The following is a 19,378-nucleotide window of genomic DNA, read 5'->3' as shown; positions in this document are numbered from 1 at the left end:
CACAGTATTCTTCCTCCCCAAGCAGGGTTAGGTACTAGACCAGTCCAGACACACAGAGTTGCCCATACTGGCCAGGAGACAGGAATTCCCGGGACTCAGTCAGGGCAGGGGTAAGGTACAGAGCCCATGCCTCTCTCCAGTTACAGGCTGGGGACCCAAGCCTTGCCTGGCCATGGTACCCTGGGGATAGACTTCCTTCCCTGAAGAACTGGAGCTTCAAGGTAGCTTCAGGCTAGGCCCAGCCCAGGCAGGACCAAGGAGATACCTGCTTAGGTTCTCTCGGTCCCCGACTCATCCCAGAGACCACCACAGGCTTGGAGCAGTTCCAATGGGCATGAGGGAAGGCAAGGTTAATCTAGTCGAAGGGGCCCAGTAAAAAAAAAAACCAAAAGCTGGGGGAGTTGGGAGTTGCCTGAGAGCTGGGACATTCAGTAAATACCAGGCAAATGGGGGGTGGGGGGGAGGACATGTTTGCACATTCTTTCAAAAGACAGCTTCTGCCAGTCCAGAAGCTGCTGTCCAAGGTTTGGAGCTGATGACCCCCAAGCCATTAACCCCTTGTGTTTTTGGAAGATTACTCCCCGCCCCAACTTCCTAAGGCCTCATCCACCCCCTTCCCTGACTCCCAGGACAGGAAGTTGGCCATGTTCCCAGGAGGGAGGCAGGAGGCCCATTGAGGGGGGTGGAGTATGTGCTGGGAGGGGGGCCTTCTGTCCAGTCCTCAGGCCTGGGGCAGCCGCTGAGGAAAGAGAGCCATGAAGGTAGTATTCCAGCTTTGGGGGCACAGTGGGGAGAGGGCCTGGCACTGGGGGTCTGGGACCTGTGGTGGAAAGTGTACTATGCAGGGCACGAAAGAAGGGTTAGGGTTCTGTGGGGTAGGACTGAAAAATAAAGCCAGGGATAGGTGAATGGCCAGCTGTGTCCCAAGTCAAGCAGCTGTGAGGTGAGTTGGGGGTACCTGTCAGGAGAAGGTGTTCAAACGCCTGGGGCTGTGACAGGAGAATGGGCAAAGCAGTCTTCAGGCTGGAGCTTGGTCTAGCAGTGTGTGTGGCGAGTGGACAATATGTCTTCCTTTTCCCACTTCATCGCCAAAGAAACTGAGGCAGGGAGCTAGCCCTCAACCACATTTTTCCTGCCCCTAAGGAGGCACACACTAAGGAGCTCTGGTAGCGTAGTGGTTACGAATCAGGCTGCAAACCGCAAGGTCAGCAGTTCGAAAATACCAGCTCTTCTGCGGGAGAAAGATAAGGCTTTCTGCTCCCATAAAGATTTATTTACAGCCTTGGAAACCCTGTACAGGGTCGCTATGAGTCGGAACCGGCTCCACGGCACATAACAAACAAGAAGGCACACTGTTAGGATCAGGCGCCCTGAACCTAAGGGCCTTAGGATGCACTTCAGATCTTGGGTGGGCCAGGGCAGTAGTTCCCAGCCCCTCCTCTCCACGGGAAGTCCCAGAGGGCCTGAGAGTCTAGGCTGGAAGATTGGCTGGGACACAGTGTTCCCCACTGGTCCTTGAGCCCTGCCCTGAAACTTAAATTCCCACCACCACCCCTGCACCCTCCCACCCCCAGGGGGCAGATCTAAGGATCCTGGATCCCTGCAGATTCCAGGACAAGGTAGACCCCTGGAACACCCCACAGGAGACTCAGTAACTCCAGAGCCTGGGGGCCCAAAGGATCCTGGGCTGACACTCCCAGCAGGGTAGACCCTGGGAATCTGATCTCCTGGCCTCCCCCACATCCTCCCCCACCCCACTTCCTGGAGCAGCGACCTGCCCCCTTCCCGCCTGCACTCCCCTCCACTTCCAGGGCCGGGTTTCTCCTCACACCAGCCAGACAGCCTCCCCTCCGCCCAGGGGAAGCGGCTGCCTGCACCAGGCCGCTTCCAGGAAGCCCCAGCCAGGCTCCAGCATTGTTCAGGCCTCTCAGCCAGCACCCAGGTCCACCAGACACCATGAAGTCCAGCGGCCCTGTGGAGAGGCTGCTCAGAGTCCTGGGGAGGAGGGACAGCAGCCGGGCCACCAGCAGGGTAGGAGTGCCCCCACCTGGTCAGAGAAGGGGCAGGGGTGGAGGTGTGGGCAGTAGGGGAGGGGACAGGACTAGGCCAGACCGGTTTCCAATTTCAGCCTTCCTCAGGTTTCTCTCCTTGTCCTGTGTTCCCTCATCCCTCTGCCCTGTTGGGGTGTCCAGGGCCAGGACCACAGCATGAGCATCAGGGTTGGTGCGTATCCTGGTGTCTGATTTGGCTCCTCTATCACTTCCTGCCCTAGCCTGGGGTTCCTGGACCCCTCAAATCTGCACCTTGCCTGACACTGTCCTGGAGCCCTAAGGCCAGGACAGCAACAAACAGATCAGGCCCCTTCCCTGACCTGGAATGTTTAGGGGGAAAGAAGTGGGGAAGTGGCTAAGAGGAAAGAGGTGCTTTAGAAACTGGAGGCTTCACCTTCTATATACACCGTGAAAGCCAAGACACACCCAAGTTTCCTAGTGGGTCTGGCAAGATTGGTCTAGTCCAGTAGGGTTCCAGGTTGGATTTAATCCAGTTGTTCCAGGAATAGTCAAGAGATCAGAGGTGCTGCCTGGGTGCCTGGGCTGGGGGCCTAAAGAAGCCATTACTTGATTTTTCCACTTCTTGTTAGCCTTACCCCAAAAAAAGCTCAGGGCAGCATGAAACAGTATTAGGGGGTGGGGACCAGGAACTTGAACTCCAGAGGGGGGAATGGATGGAAGTGAGAGTGTCCCTAGAGGGTGGAACGAGTGAATCCACAGTGGGAGAGAATAGGAATGAGACAGATGTAGGCCATAGGGCATCAAAGCCTCCTGTCCACAGTATTTCTGGGTAAGAAAGGGCTGAAAAGGTCATCTGGTTTACCCCCTTCCCCAGTGAATGTTTGAATCCACTTGAACCTCCCCAAAAGATAGTATCCAGTAGCAGCAGGGCAGCAAAAATACTTCTCCCCAATGTCATGCTTCTATTTGCTGCTCCTTCCAGCATTCCCTCCCTTACACAATTGCTGCTTGCCGCCTCAACGCACAAAGAGTAAACATGTTGTTCTTACAAAGGAAGGGGGGGAGGACATGTCAGCTGCCTGGAGCGTGGGGACAACAGGAGCTAGGAGAACAGGACTGGCTGAGGCCACTCCTGCTGGGTCAGTCTGGCTGCTGCTGCGTAACATGCTACACATGACATGTCTAGACCCCTTTCTCTCCATCCACTCTCCACACAATCCACTCTCCACACAGGTTTCTTTCTATCTGGAGATGGCAAGGTGAAGAAGAAACAGGGGGCCCTCATTAGAGAGAGCACCCCCACCAAGGGCATCACGCACCAAAAGCTATGTGCGGGACCTGAATTCATCCCTCAGGGAGAAGCTGACCCAGCTTAGTGTGATGCAAGGGGTCAGATTCCATGCACTGTGTAGGACAGGCCCTACCACTCCCGGCAGCAGCTGTAGCCAAGTGTGTCCTGGTTGGTGGGGGTGGGGGATGGTAGACTATAAGTCCAGTGCTTTACTGGAATAGAGGAAGGTGGTGTTAAGGCCACTGACTGGTCCTGGAGATGATTCCACTGGGAAGTGACACTTCTGTCTGTCTGTCCCTTCACCGCCAGCCTAGGAAAGCTGAACCACATAGCTTCCGTGAGAAAGTTTTCCGGAAGAAGCCACCAGTCTGTGCAGTATGTAAGGTGACCATCGATGGGACAGGCGTCTCTTGCAGAGGTGAGGGGCCCTGTCCTGTGACTTCCCCAACCCTCTTCCCAGTGCCCAGGGAGCAGAATCACATGGTATACAGTGTAATGTGAAAGATGCACCTGGATTAGACAGCACACAGGCCTTCCCTTCAAATGACCCTTGCTCCCCATGACAAGCCCCAAGACTCAAGATCATCACCACCTTCCCACCCTGACCTGTAACTGGGGGCTTCCCTCCCTCCCTTCCTTTTTCACCCCAACCCAAACACAGGACCCTGCCTAGCCTGGCTAGTACCCCTCTTCCCTCAAACCCTGCCCTTTCTGTCCAAGGGGTGGTTCTGGGGCCCAGGGAGACAGGGGAGGCCCAGTCCTTCTACTGCCTCAATAGGCTCCTGCTAACACCTTTTCCTCCCTGTCCCCCTCCAGTCTGCAAGGTGGCAACACACAGAAAATGTGAAGCAAAGGTGGGTTCCTAATGCTACCTGATGGGGGAGAGGGACTGGGATCCCTTCTCTCCTCCCAAAGGAGCTTCTCCAGCCACACTGGCATTGGCCTTCCACCTTGCCCTCTCTCATCAGTGGGGAGCCCCTGCTGGGTGCTAGGGGATGCTGTACTGGGCCCTTTAAGAACCACCCGACTCCACCCCCTGGCTGGTGGACAGCAAGACAGCAGCGTTTGTCTTGGTGCTGTGCCCAGGCTGCAGCTGGCGAGAGAATGGAGGGGGGGAGGAAGGGTGCGGTGGGGGGGTGGGGGAGCTGGATTTCAGAGACTGGGCAGCCGGATGGGTTGTGCCTTCTCTCTGGGGAAGGGTCCTAAGGATGCCTGGGTGGGTCTTGTCCTGGGCCCCCCTGGAAAGGCTGGACAGAAGGTACAAGATAGCACCCACTATACACTGAAGACTCAAAACAGCCCCTCTCTGAGGAGGTTCCCTAATCCTCCTGTAGTACGGGGGTCCCAGGGCTTTGGAGTTGGCTTGAGAGAGCTCTGTGCCCAGGGGCGGGGTCTCCTGGTGAAAGAGGCCAGTGTCCCTCCCTGGCCATAGCCTGCCTACATGGCTCTCTATATAACTCCTGCCCTGCAGCTGGATGAATGGGGGTCTGTGTGGGCAGGGGGCTGAGAGCCAAGAGCAACAAGTGGAGGACCTGGGGGTGGGGGACCAAGAGGCCAGAGGGGAGGCTCCCTTAAATAGAGGCACCTCAGTTGGAGCCCATCTTGCTGACACTGAAGGGTGGCCATCCTCAAGCCCAGGAGAGCCCATTTCACCAGGAGCTCAGCCCCTCACTCAGGTCTCCCTCCAGGTGACTTCATCCTGTCAGGCCTTGCCGCCAGCAGAACTGGTGAGTGTGATCTGGGGTGGGGTGAGGGAGGCAAGGGACCTGGCTGAGGAATCCAAACGACTGGTGGCCCCAAAGAGGGCTCCCAGGATGTGACTGAACTGACTTCTGTAGGTAGTAGTCATCCTGAAAGGGAGGGAAAAAAGATGGCTGAGCCTTCTCTTCCCTGGGGCCTGCTGAGACCTAGTATTCCCCTCCCCTCTCCCCACTACAGCTTCAGAGCTCCCCACTATCAGCAGCCCTGCCCTAACCACTCCCTTTCCTCCCCCATCTCCCTCTAGCGGCGCAACACAGCGCCAGTTAGGCGCATAGAGCACCTGGTAAGATGATGGGGTAATGGGAGGTGGGGCGCGGCAGCAGGTAGCTTTGGGAGTAAGGACCTAGGTTTATTCTGGGGGCAAAAGTGTATGGGATTCTGGAGCGAGGAACCCAGAGGGGATGGCACCAGAAGAGATGTCCAGACAATGTTTCTCATCCACCAGGGATCCACCAAGTCTCTGAATCACTCAAGGCAGCGCAGCACTCTGCCCAGGTAAGTCGAGGCTCCGGGGAGTGCCACACCGCAGCCCCTGACAGGGATCCCCAACAGAGCTAGCTCCCCGAGGCAGCGCCCCTCTCAGGCGGAATTCTGGCCCCACCCACCATGAACACCCACCAGGTCTCAGATGGAGTCCGCCAGCCTCCCTCCCTCACACTAGTCTTCAGGTGCCTCGCCCCTCCGTCCCAGAACCTAAGCTCTGTCCCCAACCCAGGAGCTTTAGTCTGGACCCACTCATGGAGCGGCGCTGGGACTTGGACCTCACCTACGTGACCGAGCGGATCCTGGCCGCCGCCTTCCCGGCACGGCCCGACGAGCAGCGACACCGGGGCCACCTACGGGAGCTGGCCCACGTGCTGCAATCCAAGCACCGCGACAAATACCTGGTGCGAGGCGGAGCCTATCGGTGTCAACCAATGAAATGGCTGGGAGGTCCAGAAGGGCGAGGCTACTCACCGACATCAAACCGGGGAGGCGAGGTCCCTAGGGGCGGAGCCTGAGTGATAGGGGCGGAACCGGGGCCGCGCCCACCCGAGAATCTTGGAAAGCGGGTTAATGGGTTGCAGGAGCTTGATCAGGCCTTAGCAGTCACATTTTGGAGGGATCCACTCTTCATTTAGAGGAGTCCTGGTGTGGAGCTGTGGGTTAATGCACCAGACTGCACAGCCGTTTGAACTGGAAGGTTGGTGTGGGTCCGAGCCGACTCCACGGCACTTAACAACTCCCACTTAGAGTCACAGTGGGTCATACTACCAAGACCCACCAATGTGCCTCGCTGCTTGAAGTCTCTCGTCTAAAAACCAAAGTCAAAACCACTGCCATCGCGTCGACCTTGAACTACAGAGTAGAATTGCCCCCAGTAGGGTTTCCGAGACTGAAGCAAACAGCTTCATAGTTTCTTCTGCGGAGAGACTAGTGGATTTGAACCGCCGACTTTGCGGTTTGAACCCACAGCATCACAGGACTCCTTTTTTTCTTTCGTCTAAAGCCCCCCCCCCCTTTATTTTGTAGCTCTTCAACCTTTCAGAGAAAAGACATGATCTGTCCCGCCTAAATCCCAAGGTACAAGCACAGTGGCCTACCAAGCCATTAAACCCGACCACCTCCCACCCCAGAAGACGCATTTGCTTTAGTCTTAAGCACTTTCCCATATGAGATATTACTTGAGATACCCCAAAACATGCATGATATCAACCCAATTTGGTGTAAGGAAAGCACTGAGGCTGACAAGAACACCCATGCTAAAGAGAGGCCCCTGCCCCCTTGGGGCTCCTGTGCCCCATCTCTTTTCCACTCCTACCCATGGGTCTTTCTTTTGCCAACCCAGGTCCAGGACTTCGGCTGGCCTGCATTGCATGCCCCACCCTTGGACAAGCTGTGCTCCATCTGCAAAGCCATGGAGACATGGCTCAGTGCAGATCCGCAGCACGTGGTCGTACTCTACTGCAAGGTGGGTTGGGTGCTCAAGGTGCACAGGGTTTGGGTGCTCTCAGCCTGCAGCCCAGCATGCCCTCCATCCTTGTCTCTCTGCCTCTCAGGGAAGCAAGGGCAAGCTCGGAGTCATTGTCTCTGCATATATGCATTACAGCAAGATCTCGGCTGGGTAAGGCTGCCCGCCCGCATCAGCAGCCCCTTCCTCTAATTGACCCTTTAGGACACTATCCCCCCAGAAGCCCCCATGTTTGTTCAGAGAGCCCTTTAGTGTAAGCTTGACCTTTCCATCTCCATTTTCTACTTGCATTTCTCCCCAGTCCTGAGCCAGCCCACTGCTATGAGTTATTTCTAACTCAAACCAACCTAGATAGGGTTTCCGAGACTGCACATGTTTACAGGAGCAGCCAGCCTCATCTTGCTCCCTCAGAGCAGTTAGTGGGCTGGAATCTCCAATTTTGCAGTTAGCAGCCTAATCCACTGCACTACCAAGGCTCCTTCAGTCCTGAGCAGCTGGTCTTATTGCCCTGTTTTAAAGATGAGGCCATCGAAGCTCAGGGAATTACCTAATGTGCAACAACTAGTGCAGTGATTATATAGGACTTTGACTTCTCTTTACCATCACTGGATCTAGACCAGTCCCTAACCATCGACCAACACCCCTGGTCTCCCCTAGGGCTGACCAGGCGCTGGCTACACTTACCATGAGGAAGTTCTGTGAGGACAAAGTGGCAGCAGAGCTGCAGCCCTCCCAGCGCAGGTAAGAAGCCTGGGGTAGAGATGGGAGGGAGCAACAGCTGATTCATGACTGCCAATGTCACGATTCTCCCATCCGTACAACAGGCCTTTCATTGAGGACTTCCTATGCTCAATGAATATAGAACACACAAGGTCCCTGCACTCGGAGCTTACGCTCTAATGTGGGGTAAAAGGCAATACACAGGTCAATAAATTCAAAAGATCATTTTAGGCAATGAGAAGTGCTATGAAGTAACAAAAATCCAAAACCATGTAGTACCAAGGGGCTTGTAGGACAGTCAGGTAGAGACCTAGACCTAGGGCAGGAGCATTTTAGGCAGAGGCAGCTAGCCTAAAATCCACTGCCATCAAGTCAATTCCGACTCGTTGTTGTCAGATGTCTATGAGTCGGTTCTAACACATAGCGACCTCATGCACAACAGAACGAAACAATCATTGTTAAACTTGAGCCCATTGCTGCTACCACTGTGCCAATCCATCTCATTGGGTGTCTCCCTCTTTATCACTGACCCTCCACTTTACCTAGCATGATGTCCTTCTCCAGGGACTAGTCCATTCTGATAATCTGTGCAAAATGTGAGAGACAATGTCTCGCCATACTGGCTTCTAAGGAGCATTCTGACTATACTTCTTCCAATACAGATTTGTTTGTTCTTTTAGCAGTACTTTCAATATTCTTCTCCAACACCATAACTCAAATGCATCAATTGTTCCACAGTCTTTCTTATTCATTGTCCAACTTTCACATGCAAGTGAAGCCACTGAAAATACCGTGGCTTCGGTCAGGCTCACCTTAGTCCTCAAACTGATATCTTGTTAAGCAGATCTAATGTAATACATCTTTCAATTTTTTGACTGCTGCTTTCATGAGTGTTGATACTGGATCCAAACAAAATGAAGTCTTTGACAATTTCAATCTTTTCTCCATTTATCATGATGTAATTTATTGGTCCAGGTGAAGATCTTTGTTTTCTTTACACTGAGGTACAACCCATACTGAAGGTTGTGGTTTTTCATCTTCATCAGTTTTTTAAGTCCTCTTTGCTTTCAGCAAGTAAAGTTGTATCATCTGCACATCAAAGGTTGTTAATGAGTCTTCCTACAGTCGTGATACCACATTCTTCTTCTATAACCCAGCTTCTTGGATTATGTGCTCAGTGTACAGATTGAATAACTATGGTGAAAGAATACAATCTTGGCGCACACCTTTCCTAATTTCAAACCATTCAGTGTTCCATTGTTCTGTTAAAATGATTACCTCTTGGTCTATGTACAGGTTCCTCAGGAGCAAAATTAAGTGTTCCAGAATACTAATTCTCCACAATGTTGTCTATATTGTCATGATCTACACAATCGAAAGCCTTTGTGTAGTCAGTAAAGCACAGGTAAACATCTTTCTGGTATTCTCTGCTCTCAGCCAAGATCCATCTGACATCAGCAATGATATCTCTCATTCTACATCCTCATCTGGATCCAGCTTGAACCGCTGGCAGTTCCCTGTCAATGTACAGTGCAGTTGTTTTTGAGTTATCTTGAGAAAAATTTTACTTGCATGTGATATTAATATTGTTTGATGATTCCTGCATTCTGTTGGGTCACCTCTCTTTGGAATGGACACAAATATGGATCTCTTCCAATCAGTTGGCCAGATAGCTGTCTTCCAAATTTCTTGGCATAGATGGATGAGTGCCTCCAGTGCTGCATCAATTTGTTGAAAGATTTCAATTTCTATTCCATCAGTTCTGGAGCCTTGTTCTTTGCCAATGCTTCCGTGCACCTTGTACTTCTCCCTTTAGTACCATCAACTCTTGATCATATGCTACCTCTTGAAATGGGTGAACGTTGATCATTTCTTTTGCGTACAGTGACTCTGTGTAACCCTTGCATCTTCTTTTGATGCTTTCTGCATCATTCAATATTTGCCCAGAGAATTCTTCAGTATTGCCTGTCAAGGCTTGAATTTTTATTTCAGTTCTTTCAGCTTGAGAAATGCTGAGCATGTCCTTCCTTCCCTTTTGGTTTTCTAACTCCAGGTCTTTGCACATTTCATTATACTACTTGGCTTTGTATTCTCAAGCTGCCCTTTGACATTTTCTGTTCAGTCGTTTTACCTTCTCATTTCTTCCATTCACTTTAGCATCTCTACACTGGAGAGCAAGTTCAGTCTGTTTTGACATTTTGGTTTTTTCCTTCTTTTTTTTAAGTTTTTATTGTGAATTGAGTGAGAGTGATAGTTAGTTTACATGGGAGAACATTAGTTTTACACTCATTGAATTTTGTTTCATTGTAATGATTATTTTCTTGTCTTCTTAATGATCTTTGCTTTCTTCCTGTATGATGTTCTTCATGTCATCCCACAACTCTTCTGGTCTTCGGTCATTAGTGTGCAATGCGTCAAATCTGTTCTTCAGATGATTTCTATATCCCAATGGAATATGTTAAAGGTCATATTTTGACTCTCATGGACTTGTTTTCATTTTCTTAAGCTTCAGCCTGAACTTGCATATGAGCAATTGATGGTGTATTCCACAGTCTGTCCCTGGCCTTGTTTTGGCTTATAATATGGAGCTTTTCCACCATCTCTTTCCACAAATGTAGTCAGTTTGGTTTCTGTGTATGTCATCTGAAGGCCTTCAATGAAAAAATAGGGACAAATGTGAGGGTACTAATTCAGGGAATACACAGACTACCAAATATTTTGAAAACTACACAAAGTAGATAAGAGAGATAAGTAGGACATACTAAAAATTAAAAACTTTAATTTTTTTAAAGTCAAAAGACTTCACAAGAAGAGTAAAAAGGGAACCCACAGAATGTTGTTTAAAAAGTATTTGTAATGGTCTTGCAAAATTCTCTCATGTGCTCTCCAGCATCATTTCTATCACCAAGGCCATATTTTCCAACTACTGATCCTTCCTCTTTATTTCAAACCTTTGTATTCCAATCACCAGTAATTATCAATACATTTTGATTGCATGTTTGATCAGTTTCAGACTGAAGAAGTTGGTAGAATTCTTCAATTTAATCATCCCTGGCTTTAGTGGTTGGTGTGTAAATTTGAATGAAATGGTGTTAACTGGCCTTTCTTGTAGGTATATGGGTATAACCCTAACACAGACAGCATTATACTTCAAGCTGGATCTTGAAACGTTCTTTTTGATGATGAATGTGATGCCACTCCTCTTCATTTTGTCATTCCCAGCATAGTAAACCATGACTGTAAGATTCAAAATGGCCAATACCAATCCATCCTGCTCACTAATGCCTTGGATATCAATGTTTATGTGTTCCATTTCATTTTTTACAGCTTCCAATTTTCTGAGATCCATACTTGGTACATTTCATGTTCTGATTATTAATGGGTGTTTTCAGCTATTTTTCTTCATTTTGATTTGTGCACCATCAGCAAATAAAGGTCCTGAAAGCTTTACTCCATTTGCATCATCACGGTCAACTCTACTTTGAGGAGGTAGCTCTTCTCCAGTTTAGTTGAGGGCCTTCCAACCTGAGGGGCTCATCTTCCAGCACTGTATCTGACAGTATTCTAGTGCTCTTCATCATGTTTCAATATTCAGTATTCTGGTGCTAGCTGACAGCGTTTCACTGCTATTTGTAGGTTTTCAGTGGCTAAACAGTCAGAAGTAGTCTGCCTTTTTTCTTCCTATCCTGTCTTATACTGGAACTTAGCTGAAACCTAAGGGTGACCCTGCTGGTATTTAAAATACCCGTGACATAAAGCATCCAGTAACATGCAAGCCACCATAGTATAACAAACTGACAGACAATAGCAACCCTATGTAGGGTTTCCAAGACTGTAAATCTTTATGGGAGCAAACAGCCTTGTCTTTCACCTTCAGAGCAGCTGGTGGGTTAGCAGCCCAATGCTTAACCCACAGCACCACCAAGGCTTCTTAGGCAGAAGCAGCAGCAAGAGGGATTCAAGTTTGATGCAAGACAAGCTTTGTGGCAAGCTGGAAGATGGGAGGGGAGTTCTTAGTAGAGCAGGCCTTCCCAGGGTGGGTGGAGGTTGTGTATAACTGAAATGATACAAGAGATCTTCAGTAAAAGGGACTTGTGTTCTTCTTGACATTACCTCCCCATCCCCAGGTATATCAACTACTTCAGTGGTCTGCTATCAGGCTCCATCAGAATGAATAGCAGCCCTCTCTTCCTGCACTATGTGCTCGTGCCCATGCTCCCAGCCTTTGAGCCAGGCATAGGTGAGTCTACCTGCTCAGGGGAGAGTCGTCCCCACCCTGACTACTCTGCTCAGCAGCCCTCATGTACCTTCTCCTCCCTGCCCTCCAGGTTTTCAGCCCTTCCTCAAGATTTACCAGTCTATGCAGCTTGTCTACACATCTGGGGTCTAGTGAGTACCCTATTCCCAGTCCCCTGACACTTCCATGACCAGGCCAGCCCCTTGTGCCCTCACTTCCTGGATTCCTGCTTCTCCAGCCTCCCTAGATACCTGGGCCTCCTTGCACAACTGAAAATTAAAACCATCATGGAACCCATTTTACAGATGGGGCAACTGAGGCTCAGCTAAATAAAGTGTGTCACTCAGGGCCCAGACTCAGATTTCTCAACTCTCTCCTAACTGTGTATAGGCCCACCTCTGCACCCAGGTGTCTCCGATTCAGCCTTGCCTCCTCCCTGTTTCCCCACAGCTGCATTGCAGGCCCTGGTCCCCAGCAACTTTGCATCAACTTGGAGCCAGCTCTCCTCCTCAAAGGCGATGTCATGGTGAGGGGGTCCTAACCAAAAGGAGAGTCCTAGGGAATGGGACAAGGTGGGGAGGGGTGTGTGTCTTGTCAGCTGCACAGTCTTCTGATGAGTGGTCAATTCAAGGTAGTTTGGAGGTGGCAACGGGGAAGGTTGGCATAGGGTAGAAGCTGTGGTCAGGCTTCCCTCAGGGTGGACACACAGAAGAGGCCTAAGAGAGCATGAGAACCTGACCTCCTGGCCTCCCTCCCCTCAACCAGGTGACATGTTATCACAAGGGTGGCGGGGGGACTGACCGGACCCTCGTGTTCCGCGTCCAGTTCCACACATGCACCATCCACGGGCCACTGCTCACCTTCAACAAGGACCAGCTGGATGAAGCCTGGATGGGTGAGTCAGCGGCGAGTGGCGGGGGCTGGAGCCCAGAGAGGGGCAGGCAGGAGGTGGGCAGGCGGGAGAGCACCAGATGGTTGGTGCCCGGTTCCTCAGTGTCCACTCTCCACAGATGAGAAGTTCCCCTTCCAAGCCTCGGTGGAGTTTGTCTTCTCCTCTAGCCCCGAGAAGATCAAAGGTAAGAACGGGGTCTTGGGCCAAAGGCTGAGAGTTGAACATCCCCTGCTCATCACCCAGTGGTCTTTCCACAGGCAACACCCCACGAAATGACCCCTCCGTCTCTGTCGATTACAACACGGCAGAGCCCGCTGTCCGCTGGGACTCCTATGAGAACTTCAACCACCACCACGAGGACAGTGTGGACGGTGTGTGGGACAGACCCTGGGGAGGGAGGAGGTGGCAGTTTGGTGGAGGGGGATGCCTTCCTCTTCCCCTCCCAAGGCCCCCCTCCCCCCATGAGCCCCTCTTAACTGGATTCCCCAATGCTCTTCCCCATTCAGGCTCCCTGACCCACACCCGGGGTCCCCTGGATGGCAGTCCCTATGCCCAGGTGCAGCGGGCACCTCGGCAGACCCCACCGGCCCCCTCTCCAGATCCACCTCCACCCCCCATGCTGTCTGTCAGCAGCGACTCCGGCCATTCTTCTACACTGACCACAGAGCCTGCTGCCGAATCCCCAGGCCGGCCACCCCCAACAGCTGCTGAGCGGCAGGCGCTGGATCGCCTCTTGGGAGGCTGTGGAGTGGCCAGTGGAGTCAGGGGGGCTGGGCGCGAGACAGCCATCCTAGACGATGAGGAGCAACCCCCTATGGGTGGAGGCCCTCCCCTCAGGATGTATTCAGGTCACAGGTCTGGCCTCAGCCGCCACTGTTCCTGCCGCCAGGGCTACCGAGAACCCTGCGGGGCCCCCAATGGGGGCTACTACAGGCCAGAGGGAACCCTGGAGAGGCGGCGGCTGCCCTGTGGGGGCTATGAAGGTCCCCCCCAGGGCTATGCTGAGGCCTCAATGGAGAAGAGACGTCTCTGCCGCTCGCTGTCTGAGGGGCCTTACCCATACCAGCCTGATCTGAGCAAACCAGTGAATGGGGACTTTGGCTACCGTTCCCCAGGCTACCGGGAGGTGGTGATCCTGGAGGACCCTGGGCTGCCTGCCTTATGCCCTTGTCCTGCGTGTGAGGAGAAGCTGACACTGCCCACAGCAGCCCTTTACGGGCTGCGGCTGGAGAGGGATGCTGGAGAGGGGTGGGCAGGCGAGGCTGGCAAGCCTCTCCTGCACCCAGTGCGGGCAGGGCACCCCCTACCCCTGCTGGTACCTGCCTGTGGGCATCACCATGCCCCTATGCCCGACTACAGCTGTCTGAAGCCCCCCAAGGTGGGTGAAGAGGGACATGAGAACTGCACCTATACCCTGTGCCCAGAAGGCAGGTATGGGCGTCCAGGGTACCCTGCCCTGGTGACGTATGGCTACGGTGGAGCAGTTCCCACTTACTGCCCAGCATATGGCCGAATGCCTCGCAACTGTGCGTCTCCAGATGATGCCAGAGGGTATCCCACCCCTGGTGCCCACTCCCCACGGCCTGGCTCCATTTCCCCCGGAAGCCCACCCTACCCACAATCCAGGAAGCTGAGCTATGAGATCTCTGCAGAGGAGGGAGGAGACAGGTATTCCCTGCCAGGACACCTGGCCCCGGTTGGCACCTTAGCACCTGCAGGTGAGAGATCATGGTAGGGAGGACCTAGGGCAGAGGAGATCTCTGGAGATGGTGGGCAAAGGAAGTCAAGGGCCTGCCTCTGTCCTCACTGCAGAGTCACCTGAGCCAGTCTCCTGGAGGGAGGGCCCAAGTGGGCACAGCACGCTACCTCGGTCTCCCCGGGACGCCCAGTGCAGTGCCACCACCTCAGAGCTGTCTGCTCCCTCCACACCACTGCACACTAGCAGTCCAGTCCAGGGCAAGGAAAGGTATGCAGAAGGATGATAGTGCTCGGGCACTGAAGGCTCAGGGTGAGCTGCTCAGCTCACAGCAGGCGCTCCACAGTCCTGCTGACCACCCATCCTCTCATCCTGCAGTACCCGACGCCAGGAATCCAGGTCTCCCACCTTGGCACCCACTCAGAGACTGAGTCCTGGCGAGGCCTCACCCATTGTGCCCCAGGGAGGCACTGAAAAGGCTCCTGAGCTGCCAGCAAGAAGCGGGTCTGAGCCTCCAGCCCCTGGTCCCTTCTCCCCTACTTGTCCTCCCAGCTCACCCAATGACTGGCTTCAGGAAAGGAGCCCAGGGGGGCACACAGACAGTGCTGGTCCTCGGGGCCCAGTGCCCACCACACTGCCCGGCCTCCGCCATGCCCCCTGGCAGGGCCCTCGAGGCCCCCCAGACAGCCCAGATGGATCTCCCCTCACCCCGGTGCCTGCCCAGATGCCCTGGCTTATGGCCAGCCCAGAACCACCTCAGAGCTCACCCACCCCTGCCTTCCCCCTGGCTGCAACTTATGACACCAGTGGCCCTTCACAGCCCCCACTTCCTGAGAAACGCCACTTGTCAGGGCCCGGGCAGCAGCCAGGGTCCTGGGGGCCAGACCGAACCTCACCACCAGCCAGAGGCACCACTCACCACGTCACCTTTGCACCTCTGCTCCCGGACAGTGCCCCCCATAGCCTAGGTATAAAGGCCTGGTGAGAGTGGGAGCACTTTGGGAGAACCCTTTTTCCCAGGGAGGGACAAGGCATGGGGACGTTGCTGCCTTGGGTCTGACCTCAGTTCCTTTCTGTCCCAGAATCCTCTACAGAGAGCCAAAGCAATGTCAAGTTTGTCCAGGACACATCCAAGTTCTGGTATAAACCACACCTCTCCCGGGACCAAGGTGAGGATCCAGAAAACCCCCTTCCTTCCCCACTCTCCTAGCTTTGTGGAGTTGTTGCCCTGCCTGCTTCTGGTGAGTTTAGCTTTGGTGCGCCTCACCTCAGCAGGTGGGACTGAGTTTGGGGCCTAAGGAGGTTACACTGAAAACAAAGCCCCTGTTAAATGCTCCAGTCTGTCCAGCACTCCCACCACCACAGCTGTTGGGGTAAGAGACACCTGGAGAGCTTGGTTGGGATGGGCCTCATTCAGTCACTGTGAAAATGTCTCCTCCTCTCTACCCTCAGCTATCTCCCTACTAAAGGACAAGGAGCCTGGGGCCTTCCTGATCAGAGACAGCCATTCATTCCAAGGCGCTTATGGACTGGCCCTCAAGGTGGCTACACCTCCACCCAGTGCACAGCCCTGGAAAGGTACAGAAAGCCCCAAAGCCTGAAGGACAAGGGTATGGAACTGTGGGGGGGAGGGGGCGTAAAAGAAGGGGGGACATGGGATCCCACGGTGGGAGGAGGTAGGAAATGGCCTCTAGCTCTGCAAAGAATCCTGTTAGTGGACAAAGTAAAGAATCCATAAAGCCTTATTTTCTCCTCCCTCCTCTCAGGGGACCCATTGGAGCAGCTGGTCCGCCATTTCCTTATTGAGACTGGACCTAAAGGGGTGAAGATAAAGGGCTGTCCCAGTGAACCCCACTTCGGTGAGAAGGGATGGTTTCCAGAAAGGCTAAGGAATCTGTGGAGGAGGGGCCGGAAAGCTGGGGCACTATGGACATATCAGAACCTTGCTCACTTCCTCCCCGGCAGGCAGCCTGTCAGCCCTGGTCTCCCAGCACTCCATCTCCCCCATCTCCCTGCCCTGCTGTCTGCGCATTCCCAGTAAAGGTGGGTCCACTCCAGCCAAAGGCACTCCAGAGCTTCTGGAGCCCAGGCTTCCCTGGGGATGGCAGAGAAAGTGCTTCCTTCTGACCTTCCCTGATTGGCCCTCACTTCCCCCAGATCCTCTGGAAGAGACCCCTGAGATTCCAGTGCCTACCAACATGAGCACGGCAGCAGACCTCCTACGTCAGGGTGCCGGTAGAGAACACCCCTCCATCTCTCCCTCCCTTCCTTCTTCACTTGGGCATCAAGGCAGGCATTGCAGGTCCAGGACATGGGGCAGTGAAAGGTGGGGGGGGTGCCCTGAAGGATGCATTTGACCTGTGAAGGCAGAGGCACCCCTGTGTGTAGGGGATGGTGAATGGGAGCCTCAGGCCTCTCTCCAGTTTCTGACTGGAGAGCTGCTGAAGTCATGGACCATTCCTTTTTCCCATGAATCACTTTATGATTCTTTTGCACTCCAAGCAAGACTAGCCCTGCTCAGAGGAGTCCTGGGGTGGCACTGTAGGATAAGCATTAGGCTGCTAACCTCAAGGTTGGCAATTCAAACCCACCAGCCACTCCTCAGAAACCCTACACAGGATGGCTATGAGTCAGAATGGCATTTAACAAGCTGGAGAAAGTGCAAGAAATGGTGGACTTGGGAAGTAGAGGGAGATAGGAATCTGCCTCCCCCTCCAACCCACTTCCTGCCCCTGCAGCCTGCAGTGTGCTGTACCTGACGTCAGTGGAGACCGAGTCACTGACCGGCCCCCAGGCTGTGGCCCGGGCCAGCGCTGCAGCCCTGAGCTGCAACCCCCGCCCTACACCAGCTGTTGTCCACTTCAAGGTCTCGGCCCAGGGCATTACGCTGACAGACAACCAAAGGAAGTGAGTCAGTGGGCCAGGCCCATGGAGCCTGAAGCTTCGGTTGAGGGCCCTGATGTCCAAGTGTGACCTCCTCTACCCTCCTCCTTGCAGGCTCTTCTTTCGCCGTCACTATCCAGTGAGCAGCATCACCTTCTCCAGCACTGACCCTCAGGAGCGGAGGTGACTCCCCTCCAAGCCCTTTACTCTCACAGCCCCTAGAGTCCCATCAGGCCCCACAGCCCAGTGTCCCCAGCCCCAGGTCTTCCTTGCAGTGGTTCCCAGGTACACTCCTTCACAGTTTCTCTCCTTTTGCAGATGGACCAACCCAGATGGGACCACCTCCAAGTAAGGCCCCTCACGAGTCCAATCTCTTCCCTCCCAGGGATCCAGATCCCTGTCCACCCCACACCCCAACCCTGGCATCTGAAACTCCTCCTGAGAGCCCACCGAAACCCAGCTGCACCGAATCCCCTCCCCACCCTGATTCTTGGTCCCCCTAGGATCTTTGGTTTTGTGGCCAAGAAGCCAGGGAGCCCCTGGGAGAACGTGTGTCACCTCTTCGCGGAGCTTGACCCAGATCAACCTGCAGGCGCCATTGTTACTTTTATCACCAAAGTCCTACTGGGCCAGAGAAAGTGAAAGCCACAAGCTCCAAGAGCCCACATCAGCACTGCGTCCCTTCCCAGCACCCCACAACCCTCACTTCCTCCTGAATCCCCAGGAATCCTAGCAGCCAGCTCTCTCCCTTAGGAGTGGGGAGTGGGCATCTGCCTGGCACACTGCTCTCCTTCCCGACCCCAGCCTGCTAAGCTAAGTGGACGGGCCCAGGAGATGACCTTGCACGTGAGCAGATGGCAGAGGTGGGCGTGGGAAGGTGAGGAAGCATCAGAAGCTGAGCCCTGGCGGGGATCAGAACAATCCCAGCTGTGCAAGCACATCAGCCTTGGAGGGGAAACAGGCCCTGCCAGCTCCACCCAGCTGCAGGTCCCAGCATGGCCAGGAGAGGGGAGCCCGGTGGGAGCAAATCACTCCCTTCTCAGCCTCCCCCTCTGAGCAGAGAGACCAGAGTGGGATCACATGAAGAGGGGGGAAAGAGTCTATTTTTGTCTAATAATAAATAATTTCTCTACATTTTAGTGAGAGGTGTTCTCAGCAAGGTCACAGACTCACATGTCCTGAGGGCACACCTGTGCTTATCCAGAATACCCCAGGTCCCAGGCCCATAGCCAGTCCAACAGAACACACACGATCCCCATCCTGGTCTCCCATTTGTCCACATCTGCCACTGGGCAAGCTGCCCTTGCTGCCCCTACCCTCCAGCCCCGTCCCTCACCCTATGTCCTGGAAAGGAGTCCCCTGTCACGACAGTTCTGATAAATACGGAAACTCCATCTTTATTGGCTGTATAAACATCTCTGGTCTGTACATACATTTCATACATCATAGTGCAGGGCCGGAAGGGAGGGCCGAGGGGAGGCCCCCAGCAGCAAGACAGCTCATCCCCCTTGCCCCAAAACCCAACCCACTCTGTGCAAACCAAGCCTACAGCCCCTGCTCCCTCTTCCTCCCAGGGGAAGTCACTGTATGGGGAGGGGCCAGGGGTCAAGGATGCAGGAAGAAATACAAGGGTACATGTTAGAACCAAACACTGAAGCCAAACAGGCAACTGGTACAAGCAGCAAGCTGGGGCACAGGGTGGGGGTGGGGGTGGGACTAGGGACCAAGCTGTCCCTCTGGATTCACTTGGCTACAGCTTTGGGGTCTTGCGTTCACCATGGCAGGAGAAACATGTCCAGGAAGCTAGGGACAAGGGTGTCACAGGTGAGCAGAGGATCAGGATGGGAGACAGGAGCAAAGGCCCTGGTGTCTCCCCACCCCCACAGACCCTCTGTTTTAACATGTAATGGGAACCAACCTGTATGTACAATGGAG

At 53.6% G+C, this 19,378-nt stretch overlaps 1 protein-coding gene across 4 annotated transcripts; it reads left to right on the top strand.

Annotated features, from left to right (window-relative positions):
* Positions 1-473: 473 nt before the first annotated feature.
* Positions 474-18,583, top strand: TENC1 (tensin like C1 domain containing phosphatase (tensin 2)). 4 transcript variants are annotated; one of them, XM_006869984.1, is made up of 29 exons: positions 474-761; positions 3,613-3,721; positions 4,120-4,157; positions 4,992-5,030; positions 5,309-5,347; positions 5,510-5,559; positions 5,780-5,951; positions 6,577-6,633; positions 6,899-7,015; positions 7,104-7,168; positions 7,673-7,756; positions 11,863-11,975; positions 12,064-12,124; positions 12,423-12,498; positions 12,738-12,867; positions 12,983-13,048; positions 13,122-13,235; positions 13,371-14,582; positions 14,677-14,830; positions 14,939-15,528; positions 15,643-15,729; positions 16,013-16,138; positions 16,327-16,419; positions 16,526-16,603; positions 16,718-16,795; positions 17,299-17,467; positions 17,558-17,626; positions 17,762-17,791; positions 17,947-18,583. In XM_006869984.1, exons 1-29 carry the CDS (start codon positions 756-758, stop codon positions 18,083-18,085), a joined length of 4,161 nt encoding a protein of 1,386 aa, XP_006870046.1. In that variant the 5' UTR covers positions 474-755; the 3' UTR covers positions 18,086-18,583. The 4 variants fall into 4 exon arrangements, with proteins under 4 accessions (XP_006870046.1, XP_006870047.1, XP_006870044.1 ...); XM_006869985.1 differs by having other exon boundaries at positions 679-761; positions 6,577-6,627; positions 6,893-7,015; positions 17,947-18,085; XM_006869982.1 differs by lacking the exon at positions 474-761 and adding an exon at positions 1,673-2,031 and having other exon boundaries at positions 17,947-18,582.
* The last annotated feature ends 795 nt before the right edge of the window (positions 18,584-19,378 follow it).

This window comes from Chrysochloris asiatica, unplaced genomic scaffold (genome assembly GCF_000296735.1).
Source record: "Chrysochloris asiatica unplaced genomic scaffold, ChrAsi1.0 scaffold00138, whole genome shotgun sequence".
Classification (NCBI taxonomy): Eukaryota; Metazoa; Chordata; class Mammalia; order Afrosoricida; family Chrysochloridae; genus Chrysochloris; species Chrysochloris asiatica.
The sequence above is the reverse complement of the archived record's forward strand: the minus strand, read 5'-3'. Positions and strand labels throughout refer to the sequence as shown.